The sequence below is a fragment of the Jatropha curcas genome, chromosome 10 (genome assembly GCF_041381405.1).
Source record: "Jatropha curcas cultivar XTBG-Jc1 chromosome 10, XTBG_Jcur_1.0, whole genome shotgun sequence".
Lineage (NCBI taxonomy): Eukaryota > Viridiplantae > Streptophyta > Magnoliopsida > Malpighiales > Euphorbiaceae > Jatropha > Jatropha curcas.
Genome location: NC_143160.1, coordinates 7,613,313 through 7,630,629, shown reverse-complemented (window position 1 = coordinate 7,630,629; position 17,317 = coordinate 7,613,313). Strand labels below are relative to the sequence as shown.

The window sequence follows — 17,317 nt, the reverse complement described above, 5'->3', positions numbered from 1 at the left end:
TTTTTAAACACGTTTATAAGTACTCTAATAAATTGAGTTGTTCAAAACGTATATCTATTTTAGTAAAAAAAATATTTTTTTTATTTTCAAATTCATAATTATTCAAAATATATAAGCCAAAAAAACATATTTAAGTTCTTTTTATCATAAAAAAATATACCTTTAAGTCATATTCTTAGTATATTATGATGTTATTTAGCATCATTAATTTTTTTTTTTTAAAATTCTGATTATTTTCTAATTTAACGTGCTAGAATTAATATAATTAATGACATGTTATTCAATTTTTCAATAATAAATTAATATAATTAATAAATCATTAATATGTATTGTTTCAAAGTAATAAAACAGTTACATCATTTTTAATAATTAATGAAACTAATGATATTATTAATATTTTTTTAAATAACAAGATAACTATTCATCCACATAATGCTCCGGGATATGACTAATTAATTTTTATACATATTCTCACTCAACTACTCCAATTAATAAGTGATCACATATCAATATGATATAAATAAATAAAAACTCTTAATTATTTGTTTTTATGTTGTTTCTAGAACTATGAAATTATGAATATGAAAATGAATCTCAAATTAATAAAAAAAATATAATATAAAAGCTTTTTTTTTATCTGCAAATAAATTTTTATTTATTGATTAATAGAGTCCAGCAAAAAAACTTAATATAATCGAGGATTAAACCCGAATTGATAGGACTTCAATGCACCCAGATTAAGTTATTCTAAAACATAGAAGTAGTTACTAAAATCAAAAAGAAAGTAACTTTAACTCCTAATAGCCTAATCATACATACAAATTTAACTTTATACAAGCTAAACCAGGAAAGTTAAACATCTGGAAATCCCATAATTCCCATGTCCATCTCAATCCCATCAAAGATTATTCCTGTTCTTCATTGAAGAAAAAATTCCAGGTTTCCTCGTCAAAAGAAAATTTACTATTCCTGGTTTCCTCGTCAAAAGAAAATTTACTCCACCATTCATTTTCCTTACCGGTGCTCTCCCCTTCAAAGAATGTGGGGGCACTTTCTCCTGCAAAAGGGTTTGTGGTGTTTGAACGATTATTATTTATTTCATTATCATATTTATTATCTAATGTTGGAAATGCAACAGGCACAGAACCCTTGCCATAGTCATTATTATCACTACCGTTGTCATTTTGACGGTGATCTTTATCTTTTGCGGTTGCAGTAAATAAAGATATATCTTTTGAGATTTTACAGGGTCGAGGCTTTATTATTTTTACTGTCTTGCCTTTCTCGTCGTCTTCCTCACAATGAGGATTACTAGGCTTCAGCTCCTTACGCATATGGGTGTTCCAGAAATTCTTTACATCATTTTCTGTTCTTCCTGGTAGTCTGCCAGCTATTAGTGACCATCTGCATAAACCGTGAATTTGTCAGATTTAATTCATAAGTACACTACAATAAATTAAAAAGCTGTCAAAAGACAAATTTAATATTAATATTAGTAGCAATACAATTCTATTCACATAAAAAAAATCTCTGATTAAAAGTGAATAGTAGTACTATAAGACTGTATAGACAAATATTAAATTTGAGTTACCTATTTCCCAGTAGGTTGTGAAGCCTGGCCATTAGGTCAATCTCATCTGAAGTGAATTTTTCTCTTTTAATGTCTGGTTTAAGATAGTTTAACCACCTTAATCTACAACTTTTCCTGCATCTGTTCAACCCTGCAATATTTTATACATATAACTTCCGGTTAAATTCCTACGACTTGATATCCTTAATTATTTGCTGGCATACATTAATGTTTTTCAAAAATAAAAAATATATAGAGAGATAGAAAGAGAAAGAGAGAGAACCAGCTTTTGAAGGGACTTCATGCCATTTGCCTTCTCCATGTATTTGAATGCAGCTTCTGAGAAGGTCGTCTTCAGCAGGAGTCCAAGCACCCTTTCTAACTACTCCGTCTGTTAGAGGACTCTCCATGGGTATACAATATACGTCCTGCCCTAAAAGGCCAATACAACCACTATATATAAAAGGTGTAGTCTCGACTTGATGGGTTGTTTCACCAACCAATATCAAGCGTTCCAAATGGTTAAGTTTGTATTGAATTATACTTCTCTATACAGGGTTTATGGCCAACTCACGAAGGAATTCAGTTAAACTAGAAAATTTTAAAACATTATTTTTTTCTAGCTGTGGTTAAAAATATTATCATTTTAATAAAAATTTTTATTTTATTAATTTGATTCATGGTTGGATTAATAGATTCAGTCGGTTAAGTTTTTTTTTTTTTTGGAACCAACGACATCCACTTGCGTACGATTACCAATGAATTTTGGCTCTCATATCATTGGCCAACATTGCTTGCATGCGGCTTTAATTAATTTGTTTTGTCATAATAAATTTTATATTGAATTTAAACATAAAAAATAAATAGGTACATTCATTCCTTATATATTTATGTATAAATATAGTCACATAGCCAGAAACTTCATTGAGAAAGGCCAATTAAAATATATAATTTACAAAAATAATATACATAAATATAAGTGATGAAAATTCTTTAAAAAAAAAGTAAACTGTTATAATTGAATTATAATAATCGTTGACTATTTTCGTTAATTGAAACTTACTTATAATAATTTCATAGTCAATACTTGCAAGTACATATATTTCATTGCAAGTCACCATAGAACCATTGACAGTTCATGGAACTTTTAGTAAGCAAGCTAGACGTACCTAATCTTTAACATTATGCAAGTAATAACTCATTATGTTAGGTAACAAATCTTGGATAAGAAGGAATGTTTTCTATATCAAATTCAAGTTCTTTAACAATGACTTGCTCAGGTGATGCTAACTAAACAACTTAAATAGTTTGATTGACTGATGATACTGATGATTTTTTGCAATGATGATTTTCTTTTAAAATATCATTCCATAATTATAATAATAAAAATATTATCATTAGATGCAATTTAAAATTTATGCTTTCTATTGCAAAATTAATTAATTTATTAAATACTACTTTTGATTGGATACAATATGCAATTAAATAGAACAATATGACCCAAAATTAATTTCTTAAACTCCCTACATTATAAAGTATTATGAGAAATCAACAATTATTAAATTGAGAGTTAGTCGACTATGAAGACCAATAATTAAGAAAGTGATGAAGTTACAAAAGTTAAATAGGGTTTATCTTTTTCATTTTTAGAAATTACTCAATTGTTCTCTTTATTTTTTTTTTCAAAATCTCAGGGAGACCCATTCCTTCCCTTGGCTCAAGTGCGGCTGTGTGTGCGTCAAAATATTGATTATTACCTTTAAAAGTACTACTTTTTTTTGTACTTCGCGAGGAAAATCCTCACACTCGCACAGAATTAGAGTTTGCTCTTCACTCCTACGTATCTAGAACAGTGTCGGGTAGACAAAACCTTGATCTTAGACTGCAGACAAGTACTTCTTAGCTAGCGTCTAAGTAAGGTAGCTCTATTTTCTCTGGAGAGTAATGAATAGATAGATAAATCAGTATGGTCTTACCTGAACCCACTCATTGAACTATTAGCCATCGGGTATGTTAGGACTATGGGTATAAATTAACCGAGATAGAGCCAGCTCCCGAGCTGTTCGAGTTCGGTTCAAAAAAAGTTAGAAAAGTTTAGCTCGAATGGAACTTGAATTTAATGATATTAAGTTCGAAAGCTCGTCAAGTTTTATCGAACTTATATATATATAAAATTTATTCGAGCATCTAGCATCGAATCGAGCTCGAGCTTAAAATTGTCAGGCTTATTAAGTTTCAAGCCGAGTTTTGAGCCTGACAGATTCGAACTCAGCTCGACACGTTTACAACTCTAGGTAGGACTTCTTTCGAAGGCTTAGACTAATATATTAAAGTCATTTTTTCAACATTCTTTTCAAAGCAATCTCATACATGACTAATCTTTTCTTATGGAGTGAATCTCACATTCAGCATAGTAAGAATAAATAAATAAATGATTTGTAATTAAATAGGTGGTGGACATAGCACAAACCAATTGGTTTTTATACAAGTGGTATCTGACACTCATTTATAAGCTCATGGATATAAAGGCCTATAGATTTTAACATCGTAGTTGTAAGTTTGATTGTTCACTCACTTATAAACCCACATGTATCCATACCTATGGATTTTAACTCCCTTATCATTCATTTATTGATAATTTAACCACCAGCTTATTTGTATTTATCAAATCAAGACAATTCTTTAATTTAGATAATATGATAACTCAATTTTTGGAAAATAAGAACTTCATTAGAGAAAAGCAGAAGACAAAAATCATTATTTGAGAATCATTGTAATTGTTCAATTAAACAAAATGACACAAATTACATTAGTTTATTACAAGCAAATATAGTGAAAAACCCCAACTTTTCTCACTATAAAAAATTTGACAATTATCGACCGAAGATTCTATCAATAATAACAGTAATTAAGTTTTATTGATTTCAAGCCCTATTTTATTTATTAGCTTTCTTTTCTTTGTCGTAAAATTAATGATTTCCCCAAAAACACTTCTCGCTTTCACCAAATAGCACAAATTTGCATGCAACATCTAGCAATAGTACTACTAAAAAAAATAGCATAGATTCGCATACACCAGCTAGCAGTAGTTGCAGCATTACTACTAAAATTTCTAGTTCTAGTGCTAGTAGTAGTGTCAAGAGTTTAAAGTAGCTACACCTGCACAAGTACCTAACAATCCAAATTCTGAATCAATAGTAAGAGGGTTCCTTTTCAATACTGTCAAAGTTATTAATTGATATTGTGGTCCAATATTCTATAATTAGTGATAGCTTTCATTTTCTTCTCCTATCACTATAAGAAACATGCAGTTTGGCAATAGATTTTTCCGTGGCTAATTAGATATAGAAATTATGTTTCCAATCTTAAATTAGCAACATATCATTTTTGTATCTAAATATCCTCTCTAGACAAATTAGCAATGTTTTAGCTATCCATTGCCAATTTAGAAACGGAATATTCCGTTGCTAGTTTCAAACCAACATCGCTGCTAAAAAGTTCATCCATTTGGGAATCAATTTTGTTGCAATCCGTATCAAATCCATTGCTTTCTCTTACTAACACATACCTAACATATTTTTCTATGAAATTCATTGCTAATTTAAAATCCCTTTCCTAATATATTTTTCTATGAAAGTCGTTGCTATTCGAAATTTTGTTAAAATCCATGGCTAATTCTTTGTTATTTGAAAATTTCTTGCTAAATCTTTTGTTAAATCTATTACTAATTTTTAAAATTTATTTATTTTTCTCTATTTACATAATATTAAAAAGTCAAAAATAAAATCAACTTTTAATAAAATATAATTACATAAAACACATTTAATGTGTAACAATGTTCGTAAACAAGCTAATTTAACCACCAGCTTATTTGTATTTATCAAATTAAGGCAATTCTTTAATTTAGATAATATGATAACTCAATTTTTGGAAAATAAGAGCTTCATTAGAGAAAAGCAGAAGACAAAAATCATTATTTGAGAATCATTGTAATTGTTCAATTAAACAAAATGACACAAATTCCATTAGTTTATTACAAGCAAATAGAGTGAAAAACCCCAACTTTTCTCACTATAAAAAATTTGACAATTATCGACAGAAGATTCTATCAATAATAACAATAATTATGTTTTATTGATTTCAAGCCCTATTTTATTTATTAGCTTTCTTTTCTTTGTCGTAAAATTAATGATTTCCCCAAAAATAATTCACACTTTCACCAAATAGCACAAATTTGTATACAATATCTAGCAGTAGTACTACTAAAAAAAATAGCATAGATTCGCATACACAGCTAGCAGTAGTTGCAGCATTACTACTAAAATTTCTAGCTCTAGTGCTAATAGCAGCATCAAGAGTTTAAAGTAGCTACACCTACACAGAAAGTACCTAACAATCCAAATTCTGAATCAATAGTAAGAGGGTTCCTTTTCAATACTGTCAAAGTTATTAATTGATATTGTGGTCCAATATTCTACAATTAGTTATAGCTGTCATTTTCTTCTCCTATCACTATAAGAAACACGCAATTTAGTAATAGATTTTTCCGTCGCTAATTAGATATAGAAATTATGTTTCCAATCTTAAATTAGCAACATATCATTAAATCCTTTCTAGACAAATTAGCAATGGTTTATCTATCTATTGACAATTTAGAAACAGAATATTCCGTTGCTAGTTTCAAACCAATATCTCTACTAAAAAGTTCATCCATTTAGGAATCAATTTTGTTGCAATCCGTATCGAATCCATTGCTTTCTCTTTCTAATACATACCTAATATATTTTTCTATGAAAGTCATTGCTAATTTAAAATCCCTTTCCTAATATATTTTTCTAAGGAAGTTGTTGCTATTCGAAATTTTGTTAAAATCCATGGCTAATTCTTTGTTATTTGAAAATCCCTTGCTAATTCTGTTGTTAAATCTATTACTAATTTTTAAAATTTATTTATTTTTCTCTATTTACATAATATTAAAAAGGCAAAAATAAAATCAACTTTTAATAAAATATAATTACATAAAACACATTTAATGTGTAACAATGTTCGTATACGAGCTCAAATATCCATATTCTACAAGTTTCCATTACTTAAGAGCCAGTGAGATTTGTAAAAATTATATTGGATTGTTCAATTCCACAAGTTATATGATTATTTGAGAACAAAATGGATCTCCATAAATTTTAACCTTCCAATTTTTAATCATACTTTTCTCAATCCTTAACCATCAAGAAAGCTACATCACCATTGAGTGGGATCAAAAGATTGGGTTAAAGTAATAGTAGAACTTCGAGAACATTCAAAAATTTTATGATCATAAAAATATGAATCCAAACAATCAAAATTATAGTTGTTGAAGAGAAAGGTGCAATCAACATATGATCATCACCTCATTAACGCTCTCAACTTACACTTTTGAGACAATGCTCCTAAGTATATATGCGGCTATTGAAATTTTGAGTGAGTTAACTAAGGTCGTCTCTCAAGAAAACAAGTAATCAATTTAAAATTAAAAGAATGGTTACAAACATACAATGATATCCAATCCTGAACGTTCTAATCCTATTTGATGTTTAAAAAGAAATAAAACTGATAATATTTTGAAAAAGGATATAAAATGAGAGTTACTAAGGAAACAATAAGCAACAATCCCCTTTTGATAGATATAAATGTAAAAATATTATAAAGTTTTTTATTTCAGTTACTAGCTTTCATGATTTGTTGAAATGAATATCAATATTTGATGCCTCAATATATTATTAACTTAATTCTGAAAAGATTTAACAATCAATTAGCTTATATCTCGAATTCTCTAATCAATCTATCAAGTTTAGAATCAATAGTAAGAAGGTTCCAGTTCAATACTGCCAAAGTTATCAATTGATATTGTGGTCCAATATTATCTAATTAGTTATATTTGTCATTTTCTACACCTATCACTGCAAGAAACACGTAGTTTAGCAATAGATTTTTCTGTCGCTAATTAGATATAGAAATTATGTTTCCAATATTAAATTAGCAACATATCATTTATGTATCTAAATATCATTTCTATATAAATTAGCAATGATTTAGCTATCTGTTGCTAATTTAGAAATTTCTGTTGCTAGTTTCAAGCTAAATAACGGTATCTAATCCATTGATTTATTTTGCTAATCCATACCTAAATCAGTTGGTGATACATAATCCCTTGCTAAATCCGTGTCTAAATCCTTTCCTGATGTATTTTTCTATGAAAGTCAGTTGCTAATTTAAAATCCCTTGCTATTAAAAATTTTGTTAAAATTCAAGGCTAATTTTTTGCTATTTGAAAATCGCTTAGTTAAATATATTACTAATTTTACAATTTATTTACTTTTCTCTATTTACATACTATTAAAAAGATAAAAATAAAATCAACTTTTATTTAAATATAATTACATAAAACATATTTAATGTGTAATAATATCCATACACAAGCTCAAATATCTACATTCTATAAGTTTCCATTATTTAAGAGCTAATGAGTTTTGTAAAACTTATATTGGATTGCTCAATTCTACAACTTATATGATTATTTGAGAACAAAATGGATCCCTACAAATTTTAACCTTCCAATTTTTAGTCATACTTTTCTCGATCCTTAACCATCATGAAAGCTACATCCCCATTAAGTGGGATTTAAAGATTAGGTAAAAGCAATAGTAGAACTTCAAGACCAAATTAACTAAAAACAATCTTCTCCTCTTTCTCGCCTTTTGCTTTTTTATTTTATTTTATTTTTTATTACTTTTGGGAAGTTGTGATCATTCTAAAATCTCCATAAAGGGACTAGAATTGATATTTTCTAATTTAATTCAATTTAATTATTGCTTTATTTTTATGAATGAAATATATTTATTTTGTTCACACATCTTTATATGTACATGCATAATATTAAATGGATCAATTGAAATCAATTTCATCAAATCATGCTTTAATCTTGAGCCAAAAATATAGTCTCTAGGTCCTCCTCGATTCGAGTTCTAGTGCATTTTTCATTGGAAAAATAAATTAGAGTTAAAATTGAAAATATTCCTTAAGTTTTTTCTAAAAATTAAACTAAAACGTAACGACTCTTTTTTTAAAAGCAAATATAGATTAAATATGTTTTCTCTGTAAGTTCAAATCCAACGAGTGTTCCAATCTCTTTAGTGGATTGAACGAGGCACTCGGGCGGACCCACAAAATATTAGCCTTGGAAATATATATAAGGTCCATGAACTTTCCATTTAGTCACCAATTAGCTAGATGTAAAAGGTTTGTGGGGTTGACATTATCCTAACTCTAACTGTGTGCCTTGTGCTTACCCAAGGTGGCAAGAAGAGGCCAGTAAGCAAAGCTCTGTAATGTTTCTCTTCAAACCAATCTCTCTTTCCTTTCTCCAGCAACCAAAATTACAGAAATTGAAGTCAGAAAATTTTTTAATCTCTATAGCTAGATCAACAGAGGCTCTAATTATGTCAATAACTCTAGCAATGAATCTGTTTTGAATTTCAAATCCTCATTTTCAGGATCCCCAATTTCTGTCAATATCTTCGCAAACAATTTATTAGCATGAACAATTAAACAGCAAAAATAATTAATCTAACATCTACCCAAAAAAAGAAGGAATTAATTAGAATTAGTAATCATTATATGTTGAAATAAACTGAAATTAAACAAATGATAAACTAAGTTTCAGTAAATACTCCATGGTGATGAAAATTTATTTAGCCGACAATGCAACGTTCTTTAGATTGTCTTGCATATTCGCTGTCATATCCCAAAATATTTAAAACTCCAGTTGTTTCTTGAAGAATGGCCAAGAATCAATCCACGGCAAAGAAGGATATGATACCGGTGGTGAAGCTCCGTGTTCGGTGATGGTAATTTCATGGCTATGGTAATGGTTTATTGATAATGGTGAATTGGTATTTTTGGAGGTTTCAGTGATTGATGGGTACAATGCAAAAAATTGGAGACCATAATGAATAGTGCAACGGAAAAATAATAATAAAAAAATAATTGAGGTCATTTTCATCGTTTCCTTAAAAAAAAAAAAAAAAGACGAAATTGCTTATTTTTTTTAGATGAATGATTAAATAATTTAAAGAAAGATTACAGATGAATTAATTATTTAGTCAAAACATAATGGTTAAATAGTTAACACTAATGTTGCTGAAAAAGAAGGCATATATTTTATCAGTCATTTTCCCTTCTTGCCAAACCCTAATGTCGCTGAAAAACGAAGCCTAACACTAAATTATACTGTTCATATATACATATTTAAATTTCTAATTAAAATTATTGTTTTCTTTTTGTTAAATCCAGGATAAAATTGCACATTTATTAATTTATATATATATATATATATATATATATATATATATATATATATATATATATTCACTCAATCACTAGAATTAAATATATAAAAAAAAGTAAACAAGAACTGTTGATTTGGTGTTGTTTCTAGAATTATGAAATCATAAGTATGGATTATTTTTTATGGGCAAATAAAATTACACAAAGTACTTATTTTTTAGGATTAATGACGAACCAATAAGCTCTCTAAATATAATCAAACTAACATTCAAAGGCAACTAACCTAAGAATGTAAGGTGAAGAAAAACTGAAGCAAATACATTCCTACTTAGGTTTACTAAAATACAAAAGGAGTTAATACAATCAATATGGAGTAATTTTTAACTTTTAAAATAACCTAATCAACAAATACAAATTTAACTTTCATACAAGCTACAAAAGGAAAGTTAAAAATCTTGGCATCCCATAATCTCCATATCCATCTCAATCAAATCAAAGGTCATCACTTCTTGTTCTTTACTGAAGAAAAGATTCCAGATTTCCTTATCAGAAGAAAAGTCACTCCACCAATCATTTTCATTAGTTACAACTGCTCTCCCCTTCAAAGAATGTGGGGGCACCTTCTCCTGCAAGAGGGTTTGTGAACAGAAAACAAACAAAAATGAAGAAACTGTATATCTCTTCTCATTCCCCGAAGTTTGTACAATGAGTACTATTTATATTTACAAGGGTGCTGTATTTGCTTACTCTAGGCCCTACTGTATTGTATACTGTCTATTGTAACTGAATTAAAATTACAGCTGTACAATATGGGTTGATGGGTTTGTTACATGGATTTGGGTTAAGTGAAACGGGTATGCTATATGGGTTTAATATAAATAGGAAATGTTGTGTTTTATTTTTAGGGTTTTTGCTTTGGGTTAGGGCGGCAGCTTCTCGATTCTTCTTTCTTTGCTTTGTTGTTGGTGTTGGCCCTTAGGCTGTTCATACTCGTTCACGCCCCCCTCAAGTTGGAGCGGGGGGAACGAAACCAAGCCCAACTTGACAGTCATCATTCGAAATCTAGAGATGGGTAAGAGTTTGGTGAAGAAATCAGCGAGTTGTGAGTCGGAAGGAAGATGCTGTGGGTCGATAAGGCCTGTTTGAATGTAGTGACGAGTGAGATGGCAGTCGATTTCAATATGCTTGGTGCGTTCGTGATAGACAGGGTTGGCGGCAATATGCAGTGCTGCTTGGTTGTCGCAAAATAAAGGTACTGGCTTTTTGATTTTTACCCGCAAATCTGTTAATATTTTGTCAAGCCAAATGATTTCACACACTGTATTAGCCATGGCTCTGTATTCCGCCTCAGCAGAGGAACGACTAACCACCTGTTGTTTTTTTGTTTTCCATGACACGATCGAGGAACCGATGAAAATACAATAGCCTGTGAGAGACCGTCGAGTGTCAGGGCAAGCCCCCCAATCAGCATCACAATATGCTTGAAGATCAAGCGTAGAGGAAGTGGGGAAGAACAGTTTCAGATCTGTGGAGGAAGCTAAGTAGCGGAGAAGATGAAAAACAGCTATCATGTGACCCTGACAAGGATTTTGCATGTGTTGTGACAACTGCTGGACTGAGTAAGTAATGTCTGGTCTAGTGAAGCTGAGGTAAAGCAATCTCCCCACTAAACGTCTGTAACTGTCTGGTTCTGTGAGTAATGGGCCCATATTTGCTTGAAGTTTTTGACCTTGTACCAATGGCGTGGATGCATGTTTTGTTTGCTGTATGTTTGAATCTAACAGCATGTCTTGAATAAATTTTTGCTGTGATAAGTAGACGCCATCAGGGGACCGTAGGATTTCAATTCCTAAGAAAAATCTGGCATCACCTAGGTCCTTAATGGTAAACTTAGAGTGGAGAAACTCCTTAATGTTGCAGATAAGTTGAATGTTAGGCCCTGCAATTAAAATGTCATCCACATAGACAATAAGCACTAGAAAGTCAGTATCTGCCCCTTTTGTAAATAGGCAGTGATCATTCACTGACTGTTGAAAACCGTACTGGATCAATGTGTTTGACAACTCCTGGTTCCACATTCTGCCAGCCTGCTTAAGTCCATAAAGTGACTTGGTCAATTTGCACACTTGGCCTTTAGAAGCTTTAGAATAACCAGCTGGAGGTTGCATGTAGATGTCCTCATCAATATAGCCATGTAAGTAGGCATTGTTAATATCAAGTTGATGAAGAGTCCATTGGTTTTTAGCTACTAGAGCAAATAGGATTCGCACAGTTACCATTTTAGCAACAGGAGAAAAACTGTCATTGTAATCAATGCCCAGTTTTTGATTGAACCCTTTAGCAACCAGGCGAGCCTTATACCTGTCTATGGTCCCATCTTGTTTGTATTTGACTCTGTAGACCCACTTGCATCCGATGGCCCTCTTCCCTTTAGGTAACTCAGTTAAGATCCAGGTACCATTGTCTTCTAAAGCTTTGAGTTCAGTTTGCATTGCTTGTACCCAATTTTCATCAGAAATAGCATGATTATATGATAAAGGTTCATGGATTTTGTTGACATTAGATGCAAAAGATGCATATGCATGTGAATAGGGTGAGTTGAGTAAGGGATGTGTGGAATTTGAATTAGCACAATTGGTTATATAATCTGTCATCCAAGTTGGTGGTCTTGAATTTCTTGTGCTTCTTCTAAGTGGTTGAATTGATTGTTCTGGTAGTAAAGGTTGAGTAGGTTCTGTCTGGTTATTTGGTATGTATGGTTCAGCAGCTGTTGGAAATTGTTGTCTTGTTTGGTCAAGATTAATCATGTTGTCATGTGTTGTTGGTGTTGGTGTTTCAGGTATAGTGGTTGTGTGTTCTGGGGTTTCCTGGTTGGTGTTATCTAAACAGTCTGGTATCGTAAAAGTACATGACTCAAAAGGTGTGTTGTGATGGAAAGGATAAACAGTTTCCTTGAATACAACATCCCTGGAGTAGAAAATCTGCTTAGAGTGCATGTCATATAACTTGTAACCTTTCTGTTGAGCCCCATAACCCAATAATACACATGGCTTAGCTCTAGGGTCAAACTTGTCTTTGTGTGGGTTAGTATTGGTTGCAAAACACAAGCAGCCAATAACTCTTAAGTGTTTAAGGTCTGGTTGTATTTGGTGCAGTTTTTCAAAAGGGCTTAACCATTCTAAGAGTGCAGATGGCACTCTATTTGTTAGGTAAACAGCAGATAGGAGAATCTCAGACCAAAAAAGCTTAGGAAACTTAGCCTGAAATAGGAGGGCTCTTCCAATGTTCAAAATTTCTTTATGTTTTCTCTCCACTCTTCCATTTTGCTGTGGAGAATAAGGGCAAGATAGTTGATGTATAATTCCTTTAGAAAGGAACAATGACTTTACTATATGATTTACAAATTCAGTGCCATTATCAGTCCTTATTGTTTTAATTTTGGTATGAAACTGGGTGTCTATTAGGTTAATAAAATGGTCAAGAATTGAGTGGACTTGTTGTTTATTTGGTAACATGTAGGCCCATGTGTATCTGCTATAGTCATCTACTATAGTAATCATGTATCTAGCACCAGTCAAAGAAATGATAGGATAGGGTCCCCATAGGTCAATATGTACTAAATCAAACATGCCTTTAGCAATACTGCAGCTTGGAGAAAATGGCAATCTTTGTTGCTTTGCAAGGGGGCAAACATTACATTCAAAAGAACCACTGTTTGTATCTGAGTTTATTACATGATTTTGTCTAGCCATAGAAATATGACCCAATCTAAGGTGCCATAATAGTTTCAAATGGTCATCATGTTTGGTACAAGTGTGTAAAGCTTTAGTGGTAGGAATGGGTACAAAACACTTCTTATCAAGAAAATATAAGCCTCCAAACAACTTGCCAATCGCTACTACTTCATCAGTCTGCAAATCCTGTAACAAACAGTGGTTAGGTAGTGTTTTCACCGATAGTGCATTGTCCTTTGCAAGGGCTGATGCAGATAATAAATTGCATTTGAAGGTTGGTATATATAACACATCCTTTAATACCAATCTGTCATGCATTATGACTTTGCCAACATGTGTTATAGTTCTAGTGGAGTTGTCGGGTAAAGTCACTGTTCTTGGTTTAGGTAATTTGGTTAATGTATGAAACAGATGATGCATGTATGTCATATGATCAGTTGCACCAGTGTCAACAATCCATGGAACTAAATCATACTTATCATGCACATTATAATGAAAATGAGAAACAATACCTGCAAAACTGACTGCATTAGCTACAGGTGTATCCTCTGCCTTATCATCATACTGCATCTTGCCCTTGATTGCACGCTGGACCTCCATTCTCACCATTCTGGATACATCATTCTCATTGTCTCCTGATTTAATAATTGATTGTTCATCATCTACTCGTCCAAAATGTGCTTGAGCTTTCTTTTTCTTTTTGAGTTCAACAAACCAGTCTGGATAACCAGTCAGTTTAAAACAAGTCTCTCTAGTGTGGCCAGTTCCATTACAGTGATCACAGTGCTTGTCAACTTTAGATCTGGAGCTATTACTTGTGTTTCTACTATTGTAGTTTGATTTTTGCACATACATTGCGCTGCTATTCTCACTTGAGTCATAGATTGCAGTATTCACCTCCCTCTGTTTTTCAACACTTAGTACCATTGAATAGGCCTTACTCATGCTTGGAAATGGATCCATAAGCAGAATTTGATTTTTAACATTATCATATGTATCATTCAGTCCTAAGAGGAATTGCATAAGTTTCTCCTCTCTATCTAGATCTGAGGCTGCTCTCACAACTCCACAGGTACACCTTTCTGCAATTCCACATGTGCACTTGGGAATGGGCCTTAAACAAGCCAACTCATCCCAGAGTTTTTTCAATTTAGTGTAGTAATTTGCTATTGTTTGGTTACCTTGCACAGTTATTGAAATATCTTTCCTTATTTGGTAAATCATAGGTCCATTTGATTCACCATACCTGGTAGTTAATTCATTCCAAAGATCCTTGGAACTGGAATAATACAAAAATGCTTCAACTAGATCTTTAGAAATAGAGTTCAAGATCCAAGATGTTACCAGATTGTCGATCCTCTGCCATCTCTTTCTCAATGGAGATCCAGCTGCAGGTTCTTGTTCTTCACCAGTGACAAATTCATATTTGTCCCTGGCCTTCAAGGCTATGGTCATGGATCTGTTCCATGATAAGAAATTCCGGCCATTCAAGGAAATATTGATGAGATTTGAAGCTGAATTTTCAGATGCAGAAACTTTGTAAGTCTCTGATTGCACATTTGTGTTTTCATTGTTTTGATCATAAATTTCTGCCATTGATTTCAGGAAAGGAAGCTTGAAGAAAGCTCTAAAACTTCAAATATCAGAGGAGGCTCTGATACCATGAACAGAAAACAAACAAAAATGAAGAAACTGTATATCTCTTCTCATTCCCCGAAGTTTGTACAATGAGTACTATTTATATTTACAAGGGTGCTGTATTTGCTTACTCTAGGCCCTACTGTATTGTATACTGTCTATTGTAACTGAATTAAAATTACAGCTGTACAATATGGGTTGATGGGTTTGTTACATGGATTTGGGTTAAGTGAAACGGGTATGCTATATGGGTTTAATATAAATAGGAAATGTTGTGTTTTATTTTTAGGGTTTTTGCTTTGGGTTAGGGCGGCAGCTTCTCGATTCTTCTTTCTTTGCTTTGCTGTTGGTGTTGGCCCTTAGGCTGTTCATACTCGTTCAGTTTGTGGTGTTAGGTTGATTATTTATGTCATCTTTACTATCTAATGGTGGAAATGCAACAGGCACAGAAGCCTTGCCATAGTCAATACTATTACTACCATTTTCATTTTGATGGTGATCTTTATTTTTTGCGGTTGCAGTAAATAAAGATATAATTTTTGAGATTTTACAGGGTCGAGGCTTTATTATTTTTACTGTTTTGCCTTTCTCGTTGTCTTCCTCGCAATAAGGATTGCTAGGCTTCAGCTTCTTGCGCATATGGGTGTTCCAGAAATTCTTTACATCATTTGCTGTTCTTCCCGGTAGTCTACCAGCTATTAGTGACCATCTGCATCAATAAAACGAGAATTGATCGGATTTAATTCATGATAATTAGTAGCAATACTATTCTATTCACATAAAATAATTTCTAATTAGCAGTCATTAGCAGTACTGTAAGACTGTATCTGTATAGACAAGTATTAATTTAATTTATTATTATTATTATTATTATTATTATTATTATTTTGGTAACAAAAAGTAGAGGGAAAAGAAAAACTATCTCAAGGAACTAATGCTACAAGCATCAGCCCAAAGAATCAAAGAAATAGAACTAGGAGAAGAATCCCACACATGCAGAGAAGATATGTTGAGTTACCTGTTTCCCAGTAGGTTGTGAAGCCTAAACATTATGTCAATCTCATCTAATGTGAATTCTCCTCTTTTAATGTCTGGTTTAAGATAGTTTAACCACCTTAATCTACAACTTTTGCTCCATCTATTAAACCCTGCAATATTTTACATATTATATATACTAAGTTCGATTTAAATTCATACAACTTGATTATCCTTAATTATTTGCAGCCATACATTAATGTTTTTCAAAAAAAATATATATATATATATATATATATATATAGATAGAAAGAGAAAGAGAGAGAACCAGCTCTTGAAGGGACTTTGTGCCATTGGCCTTCTCCATGTCTTTGAATGCAGCTTCTGAGAAAGCGGTCTTCAATAGCAGTCCAAGCACCTTTTCTAAGTAATCCGACTGGTAGAGGACTCTCCATCGGCGTACAATATATATCCTGCTCTAAAAGGCCAATTCAATCACTATATATATAAGCTATAGTGTCCATGGACTCTCATATCATTCCCCAACAGTGATTGCATGCGGCTTTAATTTGTTTTACCATACTTATTGATGTTAAAAATAAAAGTAAAATAGGTTGATTCCTCTCTCTCTCTCTCTCTCTCTCTCTCTGTTTTATATATATATATATATATATATATATATATATATATATATATATACACACAAAAATACCATCTCAATTCATTAATTAGAAGTCAAAATATTGATTATTACCCTTAAAAGTACTATTTTTTTTTTCAATTGTTCAGTTTGAAATAAATTAATTGTCATACAATTTTTAAATATTTTCATTTAAAGATTTATATACTAAAGTCATTTTTTTCTGATACTGTTTTCGAGACAGTGTCATAATTATTCTTTTCTTGTGGAGTGCATCTCGAATTGAATGTAATAATAATAAAACAACTAAATAATAAAATAGGTGATGGATCTATCATAAACTAATTGGTTTTTCTGCAAGTGACATTCAATAGTACTTGCTCACCTATAACCCCATGTGTAGATAGGGCTATTTACTTCAACATGGTGTTCGCG

General features: G+C 31.7%; 1 protein-coding gene and 1 pseudogene across 1 annotated transcript; both read right to left on the bottom strand.

The window, feature by feature from the left end:
* Window positions 1-676: 676 nt before the first annotated feature.
* On the bottom strand, window positions 677-1,985 carry LOC105640720 (transcription factor MYB114). The gene is made up of 3 exons (XM_089715386.1): window positions 1,854-1,985; window positions 1,592-1,721; window positions 677-1,404 (listed from the first exon to the last, which is right to left on the bottom strand). The coding sequence occupies exons 1-3, from the start codon at window positions 1,978-1,980 to the stop codon at window positions 906-908; spliced, it is 756 nt and encodes a 251-aa protein (XP_089571512.1). The 5' UTR covers window positions 1,981-1,985; the 3' UTR covers window positions 677-905.
* Window positions 1,986-15,347: 13,362 nt separating this feature from the next.
* LOC149493008 (transcription factor MYB114 pseudogene) lies at window positions 15,348-16,697 on the bottom strand (annotated as a pseudogene).
* Between the last annotated feature and the right edge of the window lie 620 nt (window positions 16,698-17,317).